At 47.6% G+C, this 22,828-nt stretch overlaps 1 protein-coding gene across 4 annotated transcripts in view; it reads left to right on the top strand.

The window, feature by feature from the left end:
* The window catches only part of LOC119952291 (glycerophosphodiester phosphodiesterase domain-containing protein 5-like), a 153,740-nt gene that overhangs the window by 67,672 nt on the left and 63,240 nt on the right, over positions 1–22,828 (top strand). For all 4 annotated transcript variants that reach the window (XM_038775923.1, XM_038775924.1, XM_038775921.1 and 1 more), the window contains exons 3-6: positions 2,750–2,853; positions 10,502–10,595; positions 14,791–14,850; positions 16,464–16,562. In XM_038775923.1, coding sequence (XP_038631851.1) covers positions 2,750–2,853; positions 10,502–10,595; positions 14,791–14,850; positions 16,464–16,562 — 357 coding nt within the window. The remainder of the gene's footprint in view (positions 1–2,749; positions 2,854–10,501; positions 10,596–14,790; positions 14,851–16,463; positions 16,563–22,828) is intronic.

The following is a 22,828-nucleotide window of genomic DNA, read 5'->3' as shown; positions in this document are numbered from 1 at the left end:
TGAGAGATTAGAAAAAATGAATGTACAAAGGGATAAGTGTGTCTTCATCAGTAAGTCAGTGAAAAGTATCAAACAGGTACAGCGATAAATTAGGAAGGCTGGTGGTATGTTATCCTTTATCACAAGAGGGTTTGAGTACAGGAGGAGAGTACAGGAGTAACAAAGCCTTGCTTCAATTGTATAGAACTTTGGTTCGACCACAGATGGAGTACTGAGTCAAGTGTGGTCTCCTTACCTTAGAAAGGATATTATTACCAGAGGGAGTGCAGCAGGATGGCGGGACGCACCTATAAAGAGAGATTTAGGTAATTGGGCCTGTATTCTCCCGAGTTTTGAAAAATGAAAGGTGATTTCATTGAAATCTGCAAAATACCTAAAGGAATAGACAGGGGAGATGGAGGTAAGATGTTTCCCTTGCTTGGGAAGTCTAGTATCAGGGGGCACAATTGTAAAGTAAGGGGGAAGCCACTTAGATGAGGAGAATTATTTTTTACACAGAGGGTTGTGAATCTTTGGAATTCTGTACCTCAGAGAGCTTTGGAATCTCAGTCATTGAGTAGGTTTAAAACAGAGATTAGCTGAACTTAAATACCAACGGTACGATGGCACAGTGGTTAGCACTGCTGTCTCACAGTGCCAGGCACTTGGGTTCAATTACAGGCTTGGGTGACTGTGTGGAGTTTGCACTTTCTCTCCGTGTCTGCCGCGGTTTCCTCCGGGTCCTCTGGTTTCCTCCCACAGTCCAAAGATGTGCCGGTTAGGTGGATTGGTCATGCTAAATTTCCCCTTTGCGTCCGAAGATGTGCAGATTGGGTGGGATTACAGGGATAGAGTGGGTGTGTGGGCCGAGGTAGGGTGCTCTTTCAGAGGGTCGGTGCAGACTCGATGGGCCGAATGGTATCCTTCTGCATGGTAGGGATTCTATGGTTCTATGGATGAGAAGCTGCACATATCAGTGGTTACAGATTCTCAACAGCTCTGAGCCATTCTGAGGGGTAAGTAGCCTAGTCACGTACTCTCCCATGTTCAGGAGCAGTTTGTACCTTCAGGTTCCTCAGCAGGCATGTCTGTTGGAAGGTGAAGACCCAAAGAGTGGTCCTGAGGGCTGGGGGTAGCACTCAGCTTCCCAGAGTATATCAGATCATCAAATCTTTTCTTACCAGTGGATCCAACTCCTGTGCATCATACCTCTCCTGCTGATTATTTCAGCTATGTGCATCTAGACCTACTTGATCTGTGTGTGTGTGAGTGTGTGTGTGTGGGCTCCTCCTGCCAGCTTCCGGGAAGATGATCTCACTCCTCTCCCCCCCCCCCCCCCCCAGCCCCTTGCATAACCTCCAGATCCATGCCTGAGAATCGAAGGGCTGTCCTACCTAGAGAGGCCTCTGGTTCTGCCGAGGCATTGTAAAATTCAGGTTTTCTGTTACCTTTCACTCTGCATTCACAGCAGTCGAATCATAGAATCATAGAATTTACAGTGTAGAAAGAGGCCATTCAGCCTATCGAATCTGCGCCGGCCCTTAGAAAGAGCACCCTACTTAAGCCCATGCCTCCACCCTATCCCCACACCCAGTAACCCCCACCTAACCTTTTTGGACACCAGGGGCAATTCATCATGGCCAATCCACCTGACCTGCACATCTTTGGACTGTGGGAGGAAACCGGAGCACCCGGAGGAAACCCACACACACACGGGGGGAACGTTCAGACTCCACACAGACAGTGACCCAAGCCGGGAATCGAACCTGGGACCCTGGAGCTGTGAAGCAACTGTGCCAATCACTGTGCTACTGTGCTACCCTGGCTGCTACAGTAATAGCTGCCTGATGAGATTAAACTCAAACTCACACTTGAGTTGTCCCACCACCAAACCCCACTCTGTAGAAATTAAGGGGGGTGTCTCCGTGAAATTCAAGGTCCATTACTGTCTCGCCCACAGAACGTCCCCCCACCCCACCCCACTCCGGGGGCAAGATTGGGACCCAGAAATAGTCCCTATTTCCATTTCCTGCCTCACAGCAAAAATCCAGCCCCTTGTGTCAATGGAACATTAGCCTGGAGGGTTAATTCTCTTCCTCTCTTTACAAATGCTGTCAGGTCTTCTGAGCATTTCCAGCATTTTCTGTTTTTATTTAGCGTCAAATCGTTTTTTTTTCTGAGTGCACCTCAGACTTGTGTCCTTTTTTCCCAGCTGGTTACCTCTACCGTCAGAGGGTGATGTGTGATCTCTTAAACAGAGCCTTGTGCTTCTCCCAAGTGGATGGAGCATTGAGGTGCCTGACAGCTCCATTTCTCCAAAAAAACTCCAAGGACTCCTTTGGAAGTTAAGTACTGGGATAGACTAGCTTCAGGCCGTACGTCTGCCTCAGGGAAACTTCGGTTCTGTCTTTTAAATGTCATCTCCGTGCCAGGAATGACTGGTGGATTGAAGCACAAGTACTGCTCTCATTTAACTGCAATCTGGACCTTGAAAATGAGTCCACTAAATTTTGCCAATTTCCTTCTGCTCTTGTTGTTGTTAAAAGTCTTGATATATTTACTGTATGATTATCTAGTGCCTGGTTATAAATTATTAAAACTGAAGATCTTGTATGCAATAAAGAAAAGGAAATTCTGCATGTCAGAGTTTTAAGCTCAGTTGTTGAGGGGAATCTGTAACTGAACACAAGATTGGTGGGAACAAGCTATTGGCTAACTAATCTTATGACTTTTAACGTGTAATAGAAAAGTCCTTATCCTATCATTACAGAAAGAGCGTATCTGGATTCTGGTCCTATCCTGTGCCTTTGGTATCAGTGCTTTCTGGTTTTACTGCTGGTGGGCACTGCGTAATGACTACGACAACTTGAATGGGTAAGTATGAAATGGTTCCAGTGGCTGGGATTTTCCCATATTTTGTCAAAGTGCTGGTCCCGGTGAGAAAACCACAGAGAATCCCGCTAATACTGATTGTGAGAAAACTCACCGCTTGTTCAGCCTCTTTAACAATTTGTTCTTTCCACGTGATCCATGCTGTGCTCATGGTGGTTTACCTCTGATACACTCACCCCAGGAAAACGTAACCTCTGTAATAAGTGGGATTGTCCTTTTAAATGCCTCCCCCGCCCTGCGCTTGTTGGCGGGGAGGAGGGGGAGGGGAGGAGGGGGAGGGGGGGAGGGGAGGAGGGGGAGGAGGGGGAGGGGGGGAGGGGAGGAGGGGGAGGGGGGAGGGGGGGAGGGGGGAGGGGGAGGAGGGGGGGAGGGGGAGGAGGGGGGGAGGGGGGAGGGGGAGGGGGGAGGGGGAGGAGGGGAGGAGGGGAGGAGGGGGAGGGGAGGAGGGGAGGAGGGGGAGGGGGGGAGGGGAGGAGGGGGAGGGGGGAGGGGAGGAGGGGGAGGGGGGAGGGGGGAGGGGAGGAGGGGGAGGGGGGGAGGGGAGGAGGGGGAGGGGGGAGGGGGAGGGGGAGGGGAGATGGCTGTCAGGAAGACAGCAATACAATTCACAGACGGAGCTCTCAGCAAACGTTTTGATGGAGTTGAGCAGAGGCAGGAAACCCTCTAGCCACGGTCAAGTAGACATCCATCCAGCAAAGTGACCAACCCAGCCTGCGAGGCTGTGGCCACGATTGTGAGGGCCAGCTCACTCCATAAGAGGACGGGGCTGCAGCATTGTAAGAAGACGAAAGACCTTCTTTGTGCAGCCAGCGTAAGTCTGCTTCCTCAGGTCTCCCTCAGCACCCTTAACAGAACCCTTGCACCTCCACTGTGATCTCACTCCCACTCACTTCACAGGGTCACAGCACTTGTCATGCGCAACCCCCCATAATCCTCCTATTAGTTCCACTGGTCCTCAAATGCCCGGTGACAATCACCTCCCACACTTGCCAGACTTCATCCCCATTTGACAAGGCACGACTCCCAGCTACATGCTTCACATCAGTCTCATTGCAGGACAAACCCAAACTCAGCAGGTGTTAGCGGGCACAGTTGGCCGAAGTGATGCTGGAGTTCAGGCCCAACTTGAGGAACGAGGCCTTGAGCTTGCCGGTGAAGAGCAGGACTGCACCTCTGCATAGGGCGAGGTCGGGCTGAGTGTTACATTCTAGTGCGTTGCAATGATTGAATCAGTGCACCAAAGAATGTCTAGTTTGTGACTAGTTAAGATTTATTAAATTACAACAACGTGGGTCGAAAACAATACTAATACTACTAATGAACTGTAAACTGTTAACAACTAAAATACCCAAGCTAATACTAAACACAGCTATCCACGATGACTCCTCACCCAGACTCCCCCAGGGTGCAGTGTCACAAGGTGTAGTTCTACTACCACCTGCTGGTTGGAGGTCTAACATATTAACATTCAGAATTGCTTATGCATATCATTACACCAAGGACAAAAGTGAGGACCCTCAACACACCCAGGCATGGCACAAGCATCATGTGAGTCACCTTTCTGTTCCCCTGACCTGTACTAATACTATCTTCCTTACATTGCAAATCAATCAGCAGACCAGCCCTGACCTTCCTCACAGCCCGTGGACACCATGGACCCAAGTAGCTCCGAGCCAAACATTTTGGAGACCATCAATGAAGAGGTGTCACATCTGTCACCCGCACCCTCCACCATGACAGATACTCCCATATTGGTGGGATTAAGCAGCAGGCAGGCCTCTGGGTCACAGACTGGTGAGCATCTTACAGCTGAAGAGTCACAGCAGGCGGAAGCATGGACATCCCAGGGATCCAGCACTCAGAGAGATGCCAAAGCTCAGGACTTTGCTGAGACTAAGGCTGATGACGTGCCCCTGGGTTAGGTAATTCCAGAGCTGCTGAAGCTACAGAGTCGCGAGCATCAGGAAGAGGTAACAGCATCCCTCCTCAGACTGTAAGGCTGACTGGAGGAGTTCCATCATCTTCTGTCTGAGGAGATGGTGCCGTCAGTCCAACGCAACAAGACTGCGAGGGTGGTGTCTGCAATGGAGAACTTAGTGCAGGATGGGCACTCCATGGAGGGAGATGTCCCCTTCCCTGTTCAGCTCAAGACCTTCATGACTAAGGGAATCAGTTCCATGATGCAGGGCTTCAACTGCATGTTGGAGGAATGAATGGGAATCCATGGGTTTCAGCGCCACAGGATGGCGGGACTTCTGGATCTCACTCCAGCTATCCCTCTATCCCATGGAGGAACTCAGGGCCTCCGGGCACCTGAAGGTAAGAGGATCGTAGGAGCGTAGCCCGGGGCCTTCCACCCAGGAGACTCACGCGGTGTCCAGCCTATGTGGCACACCACCATACCCGCCTATTGAGCAATGGAACATCCATGCAGCCCGAAAGTAGGCCCAGACCATCAAAGGCCAACCACCCTGCCCCCCAGGGGATGCCCACCTTGGTCATCTCAGCCGACAGGGCGTAGAAGTCAGCAGGCCGGCTGAACCTCAGCTGTGGCTCCTGGGGATACATATAAATGTAGCGCGAGAGTGAGGAAGACTAAAAAGCAATCGGCACCTCATCGGATGGATGAACCGAGGCACTAGTAGAGATAAGTCACAAATGTAGTAACTCGCTTGCAGTAAAATCACTCTGATCATCATGGCGCCTGTTCTGCAAATCCCCACGCAAATTCAGCGCTTCCTCACTGTGCAGTGAGGAAATGGCAGCACAATGTCTCTCCCCCCCCCCCCCCCCCCCCCCCCCCTCCCACACCGACGACACAGTAATGCTGCATCAATCCTGGCCCAGGACCCCCCCAGCACCAACTCCCCATCCATGCAACGTTCCCAACCCCCACCAATGCTCAGGCCTCTCATGAGTGCCAGCATTCTGTGGTTATGAGGATACCATCGGCTGAAAACGTATGAGAGCCTCTCCATGTCTCATCACGAGGTGGCAAAACACCCCAGGACCCCTGACCTCAGAGGAGGCTGCACCAGTTAGGAGGTGTTATTCTGCTTCTATGGGCCCCTAGATCACCCCATTCATTGGCAGGTTGCATCCAGCTCTGTCAGGCAGGAGTCATACATTTTGTGGAGGTCAAGGTAAGCATCCCTCTGTTCTCATTGCAAGTCATCATTGTTCTCCTGTAGTATTCGGTCAGTCGCTTTAGCACCCTGCCCATGAATGGAACAGCCATGGAGCTGACCTCCCATAGGCTCCACAATAGTGAGAAGATGTCAGACCCGATGTTTTGATGCCCTAGTCCTGGTCATCCTCACACAAAGGGGCTATGAGGGTGACCCTAGCCCAATGCCCCATATGTGCCCTGGCCATCTCCCAAGGTCTACCCACACCTACAATATTGCCCCTTGCCTCCCTCCTCTATCTCATTCTTATCTGAGGGCAGCACGGTAGCATGGTGGTTAGCATAAATGCTTCACAGCTCCAGGGTCCCAGGTTCGATTCCCGGCTGGGTCACTGTCTGTGCGGAGTCTGCACGTCCTCCCCGTGTGTGCGTGGGTTTCCTCCGGGTGCTCCGGTTTCCTCCCACAGTCCAAAGATGTGCGGGTTAGGTGGATTGACCATGCTAAATTGCCCTTAGTGTCCTAAAAAATAAGGTTAATGGGGGGGTTGTTGGGTTACTGGAATAAGATGGATATGTTGGCTTGTAGGGTGATCATTGCTCGGCACAACATCGAGGGCCGAAGGGCCTGTTCTGTGCTGTACTGTTCTATGTTCTATGTGGCACTCCTCCATCTCCTCCTGGTCCAGCTACTCTCCACACTGCTGTGGCAGGTTGTGCAGCATGCACCAGACCACTATGATGTGTGAGACGCTCTGGGGCTGTTTTGGAGGGCTCCCCTGATGAGTCCAGACACCAGAACTGCACCCTCAGCAGGCCAATCATTTACTCGCCTAAACTCACAAAAACAGCTGGGATCTGACAGTGTCCCAAGATGTGGCTGTCATTAATTCCTCCCAGGAAATGAGCACACACCTGCATTATGTGCATTGCATGGTTACATACTATCTGAACATTGAGGGAATGGAATCCCTTATGCTTCACAAATGCCACTCCATGTCACCATGGGAACACAGAGTTGCGTGGTTGCAGTTGATGACACCCTGCACCTGGCGCAGGCCAGCTATGCGGGTGAAACCAATGGCCCTGGCATCCTGGCTCCCTTAGTCCCAGTAAGCTTACTCATGTAAGGACAGCAGATGCATGGGCACACCACAGCTGCAAGTTTTCCTCCAACTCACACACCAAGGAACTATAACCGCCCTTCCTTCTCAGTTGTTGGGTCAAAATCCAGTAAGTCCCTTTCCAGCAGCACTGTGAGTCTACACAAATCACATGGATGCTCATCAGCACCATCTTCTCAAGTGCAATTAGGGACCTTGCCAATGGCACCCATGTCCCATGAACCAATAAGGAAAAACAGTAATATGTAGAGAATTGCTATTGCCCACTTGGAATGTAGTAACATCTACGGTGCCAAAATTGAGCACAAAACTTAACTCATAAGGCCACTGACTATAAGCTATTTGTGAACTGAAGGGAAAGTTTGCTGCTGACCTCTCAGTGCCTCCTATCTCTCTTGGGTCTTCAGAACAATTGCTCAACTGGACAAAGACTATAAAACCAGGAAGTCTCAGGCCACAGAACCATCTACTAAATGAACTACAATTGATCACAGCTCTCCCCTTCTTTTCTATATTTCCATTAGGAGATCATCCAGAAATTACTGATAGTGACTTGTTTTTAGGCCAGACTATTCTCCTTGCCTCTCAAGCTTCCTCCTTCCTGCTGTTCTTCTATTCAACAGGTTTTATATCCTGATATTTTACTGGGTCTTTGCCTCTTCCCCAGATGTTGCCCAATGTCATAACATTCAGGCTATGGGCCAATTTCTGGGAAGTGGGATCAGTGTGGATTAGAGTAGTTTTTCTTTGCCAGTGCAAGCTTGATGGGCCAAAGGGCCCCTTCTGTACTGTATGATTCTATATGTTCTACCCCTCCATCCCTATCTCCCATCCTTTTTCTGGTTTTATACCAACTCCTGGTACATCTAAGGTATTGCAGGTTGGATTTTGACAGTTCTGCACAGTTCTACATTTCAATTAGCTAACCTCACAATTTACAACAGGGGCAGACCCATGACCTTCTCTGACTCACTTCTAGAGAGGTAACAGCATTATTGAAATTCCATCTCCATCATCTGTTTCTGTCATGTATCAGCCAGCATGGCTCACTGCTTTAAATGAACTTGGTTTAAACCCCAAGCTGCTTCAACAAAAAGATGGAAAATCAAGTGATACATTTTGTAACCATGACTTTCTAGCATCATTCTAGTGGATACTATCTCAGGATGTTTTGGAAGATATTTTTCAACGGTTTTGGGAGATATCATTCCAGGTCTCCTCCATAAGCCACAATTCTGGCATTGTTTTTCTGTAATTGCAGTGAGTATTTGGGAGACGTTCTCCTGAAATCCCTCTGAACAATACTATTCCAGCTGATTTTGTTGACTTTTCCTTGATCTAATACTATTAAATTCAATTTCCAACATCATGAAAGTAATCAATTTCCACTCTTGCATCTCGAACTACATAGTTTCACAACAGACAGACTTTGCACAAAATACTCTTTCCATATCTTTTTATTAAAAGAGTAAAAAATATATACAAGGCCAAACGGTACAAACACTAATTTTGTGTTGGGTAAACAGGGTACCCTCCCCTCAGTACCAATTATACGGGGAGGGGGGGTGGCTACTCTGATTATTAAAACAGTTCACAACACATTTCTACAAAAAAAACAAATGATACAAGACCAAAACTTTGTGCTGTAGAGACCAGATACCCTCGCCTCTGTACCAACAGAAGGAAAAGGAAGGGGGTGGTGAGGAGAGAAGGGAAAGGAGGGTGGTGGGGAGGGAGGGAGTCAGGGTCGGAATTCTCCGCAACGGCCGACGCCATCGTGAAACCCGGAGTGTTTCACAACGGCGTCGGAGGCCGCTCCTCGCCCCCATTCTCTCTCCCCCCCCCCCCAACCCGGGGGACTAGGAGCGGCATTTTGTGCAACTCGGCCACCGGGCCTTGACGCTGGCATCAAGGCGGCGTGCCGAGAATGACGCAGCCAGCGGTGCCTAATGACGTCAGCCACGCATGCGCAGGTTGGCCAGCGCCAACCCGGGCATGCACGGCTGCAGTCTTCCTCTCCACTGCCCCGCAAGACGTGGCGGCTTGATCTTGCAGGGCGGCGGAGGGGAAGGAGAGCGTCTCTTGGAGACGCCAGCCCGACGATTGGTGGGCACCGATCGCTGGCCAGTCCCCTCCAGAGCACGGCCGTGGTGCTCGATCCCCTCGCCTCCCCCCACAGGCCCCAAACTCACCTTTTGCGCTATGTTCACGCCGGCAGCGACCAGGTGTGGTTGCCGCCGGCGTGAACAGGTCGGGAACAGCAGGCCGCTCGGCCCATTCGGGCCGGAGAATCGCGGGTCACCGTGAAAAACAGCGACCCGCGATTCTCAGAGTGGCGTGTCGCAAATCGTGACACGCCATTTCGGGGGGGGTGGGGGAATCGCGGGGGGTGCCAGAGCGGCCCTCCCGCAATTCTCCCACCCGGCCTGGGGAGCGGAGAATCGCGCCCAGGATGTTTGTGGAGGGGGGCCCAATTGGACACTGCCTGAATAACCTATGGAGGCAGAAAAACAAAAGAACTTTCAATTATGAAGTGCCAGATTCCGGGAGTCCCCCAGAGGGGGTGAGGGTCAACACAGTGTCAGGCACGTGAGCCCTCTCCCACTGCAGAGAGCCTCATGTGCACCCTCCGCTCCCGACACTGGGTGGCTGGCAGCCTTCGGAGACTCACCCTCTAGGCCAAATCCTCTGCCACACTGAGTGTGGCGGGCAACACGGGCCCACCAACCAACCTTGGGCCTGCCTTGATCCCGCCCCTGGGATCATCGACAGGCGGGATCCCCTCAGGCTCCTGGCCAGTGGGAGGCAGTGGTGCAGATGCCTGCTCTTCCCCCGCCACCTGGTCACCGGAAGGCCCCGAAATAACTCCGGAAACAGGTCCGGGATGGTGGCAGAGGTGCCCGAAGACAGCGGTTGGGACAAATGGTCTTCCAATCTATACCCGCTAAGAACCTAAAGAGCAAGGGGTTATCGCTGACCCCCTCCCCTGAGAAATTGAACAAGTCCGGGGTGTAAAGTTTACTGGGTGGAACGGGCCCTGCTCAGGGGGACAGCGGCAGCTGCTGGGATTTCCTCACCATCCCCCCACTGACTCTAACCAGCCAATCTAAGGCATAAGGTACAGTAATAGGGGATAAATGAGCACTTGGGAGATGATATTTTCCTTTTCATCCGTCAATTCACCTTTTGCCAAAGAATATCAGGTATTTGTCTTCAGCAACTAATTTGGAAATTCTAAGCTCCCAGGGCGATTCCTGGGGGATTGGCTGTGCTTAGGAGTATTCTGTACTCTACCCAAATTGGAATCATTTAAGACAATTAACAGGCAAAATATGTGCATGCCATGCTGCTCAAGATATAATCCCTTCCTCTTCCATTACAGGCATTTATTTGAAAAGACGCATCGGTGGTTAGACTGGTCAGTGATTCTCCTAATATTGACGGCATTTATCTTTAGCTACCTGCTTCTGTTAATGGTAAGTTATTGATGAGTTATGGAGTTGTTCATAGATTAGTTAATTCTTTGATATTAACTTTATTGGAATACTGTTGTGTAGTGAGTGAGACATAAATCTTGATGCCCAAGTTCAAATTTGTCCCAGATTGATCATATGAAAGTCTTAGCTGTCTATTGGATGCAATTATTTGAAATGTGTTTGGACAACAGTGCAAATGGGCCAATTAAGCATCCCAAATTTAACATTGCTGTTGGGGCTTTGGGTTTCTGCTTAGAGGCAAACCCAGCTCTCCTGGATTAGGAAAATACATTTCCATTACTGAAGTTCTTATGTTGCAAAGGAATGTCAATCAATCCTTGCACAACATTAGCAGTAATTTGTAAAACACCTATGAACCCTTCAAAGTTGCATGTCTGATTATGAAAACAGATTTTGGTGTAACATAAAATCCGTTTCGAGAATTGTAGAAAATCACAGGTACTTCCTTGTTCACAATGCTCACTGAACCTATGACAAGGTATTACATTCTAAGAGTTTCAGGGAGTGATATAACCACCACGTTGTGCCCAGCGCAGATCTGGGTTCGTCGGTTAAATAGCGGGAAAGGCCAAAATCGAGACTCTTGCCGGACGCGAATGAGTTTGCTTTCTAACCAGCCCTCTCCTGTTAGTGACTGCTGGATCTTTCCCAAATATGGTGAGCATATCATTAGCCCCAATTTGCATTAATTTTCATCTCATGAGTGAGATTGAAGTTGAATGTAATGGCCTCCCAGAACTTAACCGGCTCTCCAGTGAGAAATCACACGGGTGTCATTTAGTACTCCTTTTTAAAACGCAAAGCTGCCACATTGGCTGCTGAGGGGAACGGAGGAGGTGAGCAGCCATTTCAATTTTCGACCATACTGCTCAAGGGCACTGGAGCTGCTGCCCCACTGCTCTGGGGGTGGGAGAGACCCACCAGGGAGGTTGGGCATGGTTGGGGGCTGAAGAATTCCAAGTCGGAGGTCGCCCTTGGGCAGGAGGGGTGGAGAACATGGTTGGGGGGCTTTTCATCTGTGAGGTCTTCAAGCCATATTTAAATATTGTGGAGGCCCAGAACAGAGGCAAAACACAACTAGAACAGAGCCCTATTCTTTGTTGTATGTTGAAGGTCACTTTAACTCCCTTTGACTGTTAGTAGGCTCCAGCTTCACAACTGAAGGCTATTGCTCATAAGATATTGGCCTTGTTAGTTGGAAGAGCACTTCACAGTTGCAGGTTGTGTTTGCAGCTTGCTCCTGTTGGTGGCTGCAGATGCCTGAAGGCTGCTGTTGCTGTTTACTTCCTTTTCTGTAGCCGGAAAGAAGGACAATTGTTTCCAAGATACCTGGATCCTGCAACACCGGCATGAGTTCTGAAGGCAATCCAGTTTGAAGCAAGAAGATGCTGCAGGACCTAGGATATGACATTGTTCATACGATATAGGAGCAGAATTTGCTGTATTGGGTCTCCACTTTGGTCTCCGGCCTCTGCATTGATGTCATCAGCCGGCACCTCAGTGAGTACCCCTTACCTCTCAAGAGCCAACCCGTCATCCTGGGTTGTCCTCGAAGATGCTGTGGATCTCTGAGCTGTCATACACGCTTCCTGGGAAATGTGCACACACGTGCATGATCCAGAGGTGGTGGTTGCACATGAGTTGAACATTCAGGGAGTATAACCCCTTCCTGTTAATGAAGGGCACTCCCTAATGCCCCAGTGTGCGCAACGCAACATGCAATAGCGGAGAATCCTACTGTTCGGGCATCTTGGTGGGCTTGTTCTAGTCAAATTTGATAAAGTCAGCTGCCCGGGCGTACAGGTCATCTGTGACCTCAACAATGCACTTGTGGGCTGTAGCTTGTGAAATGCTGCACAAGTTCCCACTCGAGCCCTGGAATGAAATGGTGGCATAGAGGTTCAAGGCTAATATGACGTTCATGGCCACCAGAGCAGGTATCCTCCTCCTCCAAAGGGTGCCAAGTCTGTGAGGACATGGCACATGTGCCGCACTGTTTCTTTGTTGAGACAGAGTCTCCTGCGGGCACATACTGACCATCATCTCCTTGAAAGACCAACGATGCCTGTACACCTTGGGCCACCGCTGGCGTCCGCCTCTGGGTTCCTCCTTGGCCTGATGGGTGGCCGGATCTTCAGGGAGTGCGGTGGCCACAAGCGTCACACTGCTGCTTTCTCCGGCGTCTGGCCAGCTGGGCTGCCATCAGCATCACAAGGGCATCCTCTGCAGGACAAACACCATTATCCATTCTGGTATCTGTAAGGAATTGGAGCAGAGTGATCGAAGTTGCCGTGTTGTCATTAAATGGTGTATCGCAGACATTTTCAAAGTGGGGGTCGCGACCTGCGGGTGGGTTGCAGGCGTTTGTCGGGTGGGTCACAGAGCCAGCCATCACAGCGTTCCCGATCACGGGCATTCACACAACAGCCGCAGCAGCCAGATTTTAACAATGCCGGCTGGGAGCAGCTTTAAAAATGGCGGCTGCGACCAGCTACAAAAGTGTGGATGCCATGTGGTTGACTCTTAATTGCCTCGTCAGGGCAATTAGGGAATGGCTATAATTGCTGGCCCAGCCAGCAATGCCCACATCCCATGAAAGAATTAAAAAGTACAACTATCATATGGAAATACTTATGAACCATATGATCTGTCTGATTAGAACCTAGCCTGTAATTCACTCCCAGGTATCCATAACCTATGTACAAGGCCTTCTTAATTGAATTGCAGCCAATAAAACTCAATTTTTTCGAAAGTTATTGTGCAGCACATATGAAATGGATATGAATATGAAATCTGTGATAATAGGATGATACATACCCAATAACAATGGGAAAAACAGACACATCCTAGGAAATAGTGTGATCTGGATTAACCACCGTCTGGATAAAGAAATGGGCATCCAACCACAATATCAGCAATTTGTGCACACATACCTCCATGTCTCTCTCTTCCTACATCTCTTTAGAATTGTACCCTTTTTTTTAAATTGCCTCTTTTTATATAATTTCAAAATTCTCCATCAAATTTCATCTGCTGTGTGTTCATCCATTCCACCTGCCAACTTACTGTCATTTTGAATCTAACACTGCCCCACCCTCACAATTAACAATATTTCCAAGTGACATCTGCATACTTTGAAATAATACCCTGGATACTCCAGTCGAGGTCATTAATATAGATGGTTTACCACAGGGATAAATAGCTGGCTTCTAAAGCAGACCATGGCAGGCCAGCAGCGTGGGTTCAATTCCCATACCAGCCTCCCCGAACAGGCGCCGGAATGTGGCGACTAGGGGCTTTTCACAGTAACTTCATTTGAAGCCTACTCGTGACAATAAGCGATTTTCATTTCATTTCATTAAGACGAGCAGTAGACCCAAAACTGACTCCTGGGGAACCCCATTTTATACCTTCCTCCAATCCAAAAAATAACAACCATTCACTAGTGCTCACTCTTTTCTGTCACTCAGCCAACTTCATATTTGTATTGTCACTGTCCATTTTATTCCACGGGCTTCAAATTTCCTGGCATGTCTAATTATTTGCCTTTAACAATCTCTACTGGCTTTCCTTAATTAATCCACACTTGACCAAGTGACTGTTAATGTTATTTTTAATATGTAGTACAGATTCATCATTAATTATTTTTTAATTTGAAGAGAATCTTATTACTTTTCTCAACTGAAATCCTGCTTTACGAGATCTGTAATCAAAATCTTTCTTTTTATCCATTCCTTTTAGAAGTTGACCAATAAGGCTATGTTTTTTTATTTTTCCTCAAGGTGTAGGTAAACTTTAGGGATCAGTGGAACACAGAGTTGGGAACAGTTGTAAGCAGAAAAGGAAAATTGATGATATATGCTGGGGAACAGTGGGGTAGACAAGGAAACATTTTCAACAGTGAATTATGAAGTGGCGCATTGCTGAACAATGGGAAGTGAAGGAAACACACTGTGAAACGTGGGGTACATTTCATACATTCCAAGGGCCATGCAATCTTAAAAAAAGAATTTATTGCTGAAACCAATTTTAAAGACTGCTCATCAATAATTGTCCTTCCATTTCATTGGTGATCTTGATTGGTAACTTTTCTGTTCATTGTAGCATTGAAAATGAGTCAGATAGTTCAGGCTGGTTTGCCGTTGTTACTGTTCTGCTGCTTTTGTTGTTTCAGATACTTGCATTGTGTCACTTTGCTCTGGGACTACTGCTTTACTTACACTGGATCAACAAGGTAATGTTACATTTATAATCCGACTGCGACATTCCAATCAAAATAATGTTTTTAGTATTGGCCCTTCCTTCTCAATTGCAATTCCTTATTTAAGAAATTGAACATTATAAGCTCTGGCTATAAATTCTCACCATATTTTTGAAATATCAAAGATTTCTTGCCAGGGTGCAGTGTCATGTAATCCCCAGGTATAGCAGCTAAAGTAGGTGGGCAACATGAGCAGTGCTGAGCGGTGAAGGGAAACCGGGCGTGGTACTGATGGTTGTCAAGGTGCAGAACTGATGGAGGCGTTGGAGTAAGATTGAGGATGGGGTGGGGAAGAGAGTGTCAGATGAACTGAGAAGAAGAAGAAGATCACTGCCAGTACCAGTGTGAGCTGAGAAAAAATACAATAATAGCATAACTAGGAGGGAAATGGGAGGAAGGCTGCCAGTGTGAATTGAGGGAGAGAGTATAGAGTGCCAGCTTGAACTGAGTCACATGAATAAAGGTAAAGAGTTCTTCCATGAAATGAAATGAGTGGAGTGAATCAACTCTGTAAAGAAAGGGAAATAGAAGCCGAGAGTAACAGCACATATGCATAATAGCTATAGTATTCCACCATACTAGTGATCAATTATTGGGTGCATTTGCAGTTTAAGGTATGATAAGCTCTGGCCCACTGCACGTTCAGTGTAACCACCTGGCACAAGCTAATGTTCAGAGCCACTTTTGAGTTGCAAGTTTTTTAACCTGTTGACAACCCCTCATTCCATGGAAGTCATGGGGATACCAATGCAAAGTTAGAGGGAGTTCATCCCAAAACAAGAGCTGCTAATCATATTAGAGTGATGGACTCATTGCAAGACATGTTTTAAAATAGTTGTAAAATAATATTGAGACAGTCCATTGAGAGAGGTAAGGGAAATGCAAACATTTAAAGTAGGAAAAGAGAGCAGACAGACCATGTTCAGATTTGGGAAGGGGATTGAGAGCAGGAACTGGGTAACATTAATTAAGGGAAGTGCTGAGAGGGGGTTGGATAGGGAGAAGAAGATAATGGGGACAAGGAAACTAGGAAAAATTCATATTAACACAAAATCTAGAGTGATTTTGAAGAGAAATTTGAATACTTTGACAGTGGAAAGCTGCCGTTTTGAGGGTTAGCAAAGTCAGGCATTTGTGTTTTCTGCAATTTAAATGCTCACATTTGTCTACTGAGTGCTATTATCTTAAGTCTGTTCAAATGGGGTACGATCCTGAGTATACAACATCAATGCTGCTGTGGCACCTTTTCAAATGCCTTCTGGTAATTTAAGTACATTATATCCATCAAGTTCCCTTTATCCACAGCATGTTATTTCTTCAAAGAATTCCAATAAGGTGTTTAAACATGATTTCCCTTTCACAGAACCATGTTGACTCTGCCTGATTGCCTTAAAGTTATCTAAGTGGCCTGCTATAACATATTTTATGGAATCATAGACACTAAGGGTAATTTAGCATGGTCAATACACCTAACCCGCACATCTTTGGAATAATAACTCCTCATATTTTCCCTATGACTTATATTAAGCTAACTGGCCTGTGAAATTGTACTATCATCTTGGTGTGTTTTTTTTCATTCTCTGAAGGTTGCAATCCTGATTTTAGTCTTGCTGATCCTACTTTTGATGATAGTCATTGGAATTATGTGGAAGGAAGAATGGGACACTATAATTCTGTCACTGCAAGTGAGTTTACTCAGTAATGTAACTGACCTGGCTTAATATAAACTTTTTAAAGCAACTTAGAAGTAAAACAGTTTGTTTTAATTTCTTCTCTGAGAGCCTGCAATAGTAGAATCCTGTCAGATTTTTACAAGAGATTCCTTCCATCACACCATTGTTTACAGGAGAAAGCCCACGGCACAATGCTGTGGAATTGAATGGAAAATATAATGTACATCCTGTGGACATAGCATAATGTATATCCTATCAGCTAAAACACCTCATCTCCCAATTTTACCATGTCTCACCGGCAGCATAGAGCCACGGGAAAATAGGTTTGGGACAAAAATTGGTCCGACTGCTGATTGGGGGATTTCACATGCTGAAATTGAATAAAACCATTGTTGTATTACTAACATGAGTGGCCTCATTTCAACATTTAGGGAATCTGTTAAAAAATCCCAATCTAAATTCAGATCTTTACGCAAACCTCCACTCAGTGAGCAATCTTTGCTCAAAAAGGTGGCTGCTGAATAACATGACAAGCTGGCCTGCTCCAATGTACTCAAAAGGGAATGTTGATTTCTGTTATATACATAACTTTCTGGTTCCCCAGTGTCACATTTAAGGGGGGGTACACCAATGGAGCCCTGGGAAATCGCTCTCGGATGTTCCCACATAGGCCTTACCTGGCAATTGCCGAGAAGTGCTAACTTCCCTAACTTCCTCTGGAATTTGTGCTGAATTGGGAACCATCTGACAGAAGTTATTTAAATCGCTAATGTTGGATAGTTCTGCCAGTTTTACCTTGATAATTACTTGGAAGGAATTAGAGGAGATAAATCAGTTCTAACTCTCAAGTAACTATATATAAAGCCGAGACCTCATTCCCATCCACCCACCCCCACAATTCCTTGCAAACCCCCCCTGCACTGATGCCTGGCCCCTCCTTCCTCCTGGACTGATCCCCCTTCCCACCTCTTTAACTGACCCCCTTCCTCTGGTCCAACCTCTCCACACACCCCCACCCTGGTCCGAACCTCCTGCTGTTCCAAACCCCCCCTCCAGTTAGTGCTGCAGAAAGGGGTGGTGTCTTACCTCTCTATGCCCCAGTTACTCCTAACCAATGCATGTGGGGGCATGCTTCACTGGTCCTGTCTCACCCAACCTGGGTGAGGAAGGTTCGGAGAGACAGGGAATTTGATATTCCAGCGTGGGTAAGTCCGTCGAGAGCGGCAATCCATCGGAGATTGCCACTCTGAGGAAGTTGTGAGCCATAGTTTTATTTTCAGTTGTCACTTGCTGCATTTTGTTCCATGGCATTAGTTGATTTTGTTAGTCCTCCATTTTTGCACTCTTTTTTCCAAACATTTTCCTGTGTACTGCTTTAATTACTCAGACCATTTCTGACTACACTGCAAGATTGAGATAAGTAAGAGAGTCTGCCATAAAGAGGTGTAGTGACAGCCAGACGCTATGATCCGTGACTCTCTACCTCCGGATTCACATTCATACACCCCTCCATAGGTAACTCGGTATATCATTGGAACCCAGTCTTTGTAAGATAAGCCACATCTGAGGATAGCAAGCAACACTGATGAGACACTGGTCAGGAGATGGAAATTATCCCTGCGTTGGGTTCCCTACTCCAGACGTAAAATCCTGGTCATGGAGAATTCACAGGGGAATTAATTTGGGCTGGTGCATGGTAACTTGTTGGGATTGGCTTTGTGACAGTTTGTGATATGAATGATACCTCCCAGCGGGTGCAACATTCCCAGCCTAGGGTTGTGATGTATTTGATGGAGAAGATTTGATGTTCAAGAATGAGGAGAACACTTTCTATTACCATCTTTCTAATATCGGCAATCCTTTTCCTCATTTACAGCTAGACATGAGGGCCGAAAGAGATTTAGTTGATTGATATTTATTGTCACATGTACCGAAGTACAGTGAAAAGTATATTTCCGCGACCAAAGAAACATACACAGTACGTACATAGTAGACAAAAGAATCAGTTACGTTTTTACCAGTGAATGATCTTCGTCCTCACGCAGGCCATCTTTCTTTGTACATCTCGTCCGGCAACAATTTCAACTCTTTTCTTCAATATCTTGTCTTAACTGTGCCACTGTGAACAACTTTCTCAGCATTTTGTCAGTATTTTTTATCAGCATTACAACTTACCCTCTTGTGACATGCTGTAGCCCTTAAATAAATGCTATCCCTGCATTTTACATTCCCCAACTACTGTTAAAGTTCTCTGGAAAGGTTTTCCATGCGCCTGTGACCTATCAAGTTGGAAGGAGGGATTCTTGACATAAAATAACATGAAGGCTACTCCATATTTTGGCATGCATTAGCTCAAACCCAATTTTGTCCTCAGAAAATTAAGGAATTAATCCTAACATACTCCCCACACATATTTTCTTTCCAGCTGATGGCAAATATTTAATATCTAGCCGCAGGTTTTCTGCTGGTTGCTAATGCTCTTCTGTCTGCCTACTGTCTGCAGTGGGCGTAAAATACATTCATACCGAACCATTTCCATAGAATTACAGAATCATAAAATGTACAGTGCAAAAGGAGGCTATTTGGCCCATCGAGTCTGCACCGGCCCTTCGAAAGAGCACCTCACTTAAGACCACCTCTCCACCCTATCCACACAACCCCGTAACCCAGTAACCCCATCCAAACCTTTTTGGACAGTAAGGGCAATTTATCATGGCCAAGCTACTTAACCTGCACATCTTTGGACAGTGGGAGGAAACCGGAGCACCCGGAGGAGACCCACGCAGACACGGGGAGAACGTGCAGACTCCTCACAGACAGTGACCAAGCCGGAAATCGAACTTGGGACCCTGGAGCTGTGAAGCAACTGAGCTAACCACTATGCCACCATGCTGCAGGCCTACTTGCAGATATGTAGCACTGGGGGTGCCGTTGGCTGCTTCCCACATGGCATGAATCACCTGGGTGGTACACAAAGGTGTGCACACTACAAAGTTGCTGAGCATGTGCGATCATGGCATCATTGCTTTCATTGCACAGGTGCTTATAGTAAGTGGGGTGCTCTTTCCTTACACATGCTGGTGTCGGGCAAGGGAGATGGCTACCTTTGTAGTCCCCTGCAGTCATCAGGCGCAACCACCCCGCCAAGCCCAAAAGTCATCTCCCGCTTAACCCTTCCTCCTGTCCCTAGATCCCAGCTCTTTACCCCCTTCTTCCCTCCTCACCCCCTTCATTGAGACCCCTAACCACAGGATTACCTGTGCTCCTCAATGTGAGGGGACAGTTCGCTCCCAGTGGCACTGCTGGAACTACAGAGCTACTGGCAGCTCTTTAAGGAGGGACTTTGTCCAGAGATAGGGACGGAAGTCTCTCCTTAATGCAATTAACGTTGCTCCCAGAAGTGTTTCTTCTGCAGTGTTTTAGCTGGCCATTGGGGACAAGACTACCAAAGGGCCGTACCACTTATTCTGTTGCCTTCAAGTACACATGTTCACAGTGCTTCTGCCGTTGGTCAATGTACCCAAAGATTTTCTAAATATTTGATTCAACTGTATGTTTTTATGTATATAGATATATATTTATTAAGGTTTTACATTTTAAAGAATAACGCAACAAAATTACACAATAATGCATCACCATAAGCAAGGAGAAAAAACGGCTCAACATTCAAGAGTTCCAAGAGAAACAGGAGAATGGCATCACAATCATTATACATAACTAGATACCTATACAGCCCCACCAGAGGCCGAAGGAGAAACAGGATGAGGTCATGAAAACATGATAAAATGGTGTACATGCTCCCTTGCCGCACAATCCCGCAATCACCACGAAAATGAGGACAGATTTTCCGCTCTATTTTCGGACATGCACCAACATACATTTCCCTCAACTCGAGCAGCACCAAAGGCACCAACAGCCCACCATAGCCTCTTCTCTTCAGATACCAGACCCGACTGCACCCATGTAGGAGCCAAGAACGGATTCATCATACCCATGCTTACAAAAAGGAAACGGAAAAAACTTGAAAACCCAGGTCCTTTTTTCTTTATAGATTTAGAGTACCCAATTTATTTTTTCCAATTAAGGGGCAATTTTAGCGTGGCCAATCCACCTACCCTGCACATCTTTTGGGTTGTGGGGATGAAACCCACGCAAACACAGGGAGAATGTGCAAACTCCACACGGACAGTGACCCAGAGCCAGGATCGAACCTGGGACCTCGGCGCCGCAAGGCAGCAGTCCTAACCACTGCGCCACCATGCTGCCCGAAATCTAAAGTTCTAAGGGGAGTTACATACACACCACACAACGCCACTTACCCTCAATCCCAGACCCAGAGCAGAACCAATATCATTCCGTACAACTGTGCAGAGAGCACCTGCAACAAGTTTGGATTATGAACAGACCTTAAGGGCTTCCCAAGAAAAGAGAAAGAAGGAAAGAAGAGTTAGAGCTACCAGAACTGACCCACAGGATAACCAGGAAACAAGACACAACCCAGGCACTGTACATCCCTGGCACCCGCTGAGCACCCACTGTTGAAGAAGACAACAGGCTGCTCAATTGGCCAAGAAGGTATCCCACCTCCAGGGAGTCAACAGGATCGCCACCAAAGCATAGGACTCGGCTCATCCCTAGGCCTCTGTGCACCAAAGAAGCAAAGCCCAACCTCCCAGGATGCCTCCAACAAGTACTCACTTGAAGGGACATCCCAAGCCTCCAGGGGCAACAGGATACTAGCCACAGCACCAACCTGTTTTAACCCAGCACCACCCAACAGGAAACTATACTCCCAGGACTTCCACCACACCCCAAAACCTATTCCCCAGCTGAACCCATACCTCTCCAACCCCATCCATGGTAAAGCACCGTCCTGCCTTCTACTTATGGGCGGCAGAGTAGCACAGTGTTTAGCATTGTTGCTTCACAGCGCCCAGGTTTGATTCCCGCCTTGAGTCACTGTCTGTGCGGAGTCTGCATGCCCTCCCAGTGTTTGCGTGGGTTTCCTCCGGGTGCTCCGGCTTCCACCCACAAGTCCCGAAAGACGCACTGTTATGTGAACTGGGCATTCTGAATTTTCCCTCAGTGTACTCGAATAGGCGCCAGAATGTGGCGACTAGGGGATTTTCACAGTAAGTTCATTGCAATGTTAATGTAAGCCTGCTTGTTACAATAAAGATTATTTAAGAATTAAGAAAAAAAGGATAAATACTGCCGCCCCAACCAGGGGGACCCCACCCCGAGAAGGAGAAGGATCATCAAGGCAGCCGAAAATTGGGCGCCCTGGGAGGCAGCGCCAATTCCCTCCTCCCTGGCACAACCAGCAGGAACCTCCCCCAAAGCACAGCGCTAGACCAGAATTAGGAACAGCGCCCTGCTCACCGTGCAAAGATAAAAAGAGAAGAAAACCCCAAGGAAAGGATGCCCAAACTGCTCCAAGGCTGTGCTTGACTATACTTACACGAAAGCCCAACCGGTTGGATTTCCTGCTGTGGAAGTCAGAGGATCATGCGGGAGAATGGGGGAGGAATCGGGCTTCCAACCCGTTACGTGTATCCTGATTCATGAGGAACAACTCAACCCGCCAGACACCCCTCACGACAAGCATTGAGAATAGGACGATATAGAACCAGTGGTCGGTGAGCCCAACCGACCCCTGACCTCGATGACCAGATACATTGTGCTCCAACGAATCTAATGCACTCAACCTCCAAATCAAGCTTACTGAAGCATGGCAACTAGTTCTCAAAATCAGTCAGGATCCCATCTCCCATCTCTCGCCAGGGACCGCTCTCACGGGCACACCTTGCCCAGTCCCCATCTCCCAAATCCATCAAGATAGACAACACACCACACAGCAGGAAATTGAAAACACAAAGGCAGCACTTTATCAGGGAAAATGCTCTTCCGAGTGCAAGAACTCTCAAATGGTCCTCCATCAATCTCCTAAAAGTACCCCCATAATCCTTCAAAGTGAGTTCTAACAATCTGCATCCCGAGATCCTCAGCACACAGCATCGTCAAGGTGAGAGCCCGCTCAATAACAACGATGCCACTACAAGCTAGGCCCCACCCCAGCGCACTCTGACTGCCACAAACAACGATATTAATGATGTATCTCGGTTCTTCTTTGCATAAAAATTAAACAGGATCTTCCAGGGGCATAACGCAAGCCACATAACCTAAGAAAATGCAAATATGAAATGTTTACCAGGGTAAAATGAGGATTAAAAAATGAGCAAAGCGAGAGCTCACCAAAAAAGCAACCGCTCCTGTGC

The sequence above is a fragment of the Scyliorhinus canicula genome, chromosome 17 (genome assembly GCF_902713615.1).
Source record: "Scyliorhinus canicula chromosome 17, sScyCan1.1, whole genome shotgun sequence".
NCBI lineage: Eukaryota > Metazoa > Chordata > Chondrichthyes > Carcharhiniformes > Scyliorhinidae > Scyliorhinus > Scyliorhinus canicula.
The sequence above is the reverse complement of the archived record's forward strand: the minus strand, read 5'-3'. Positions and strand labels throughout refer to the sequence as shown.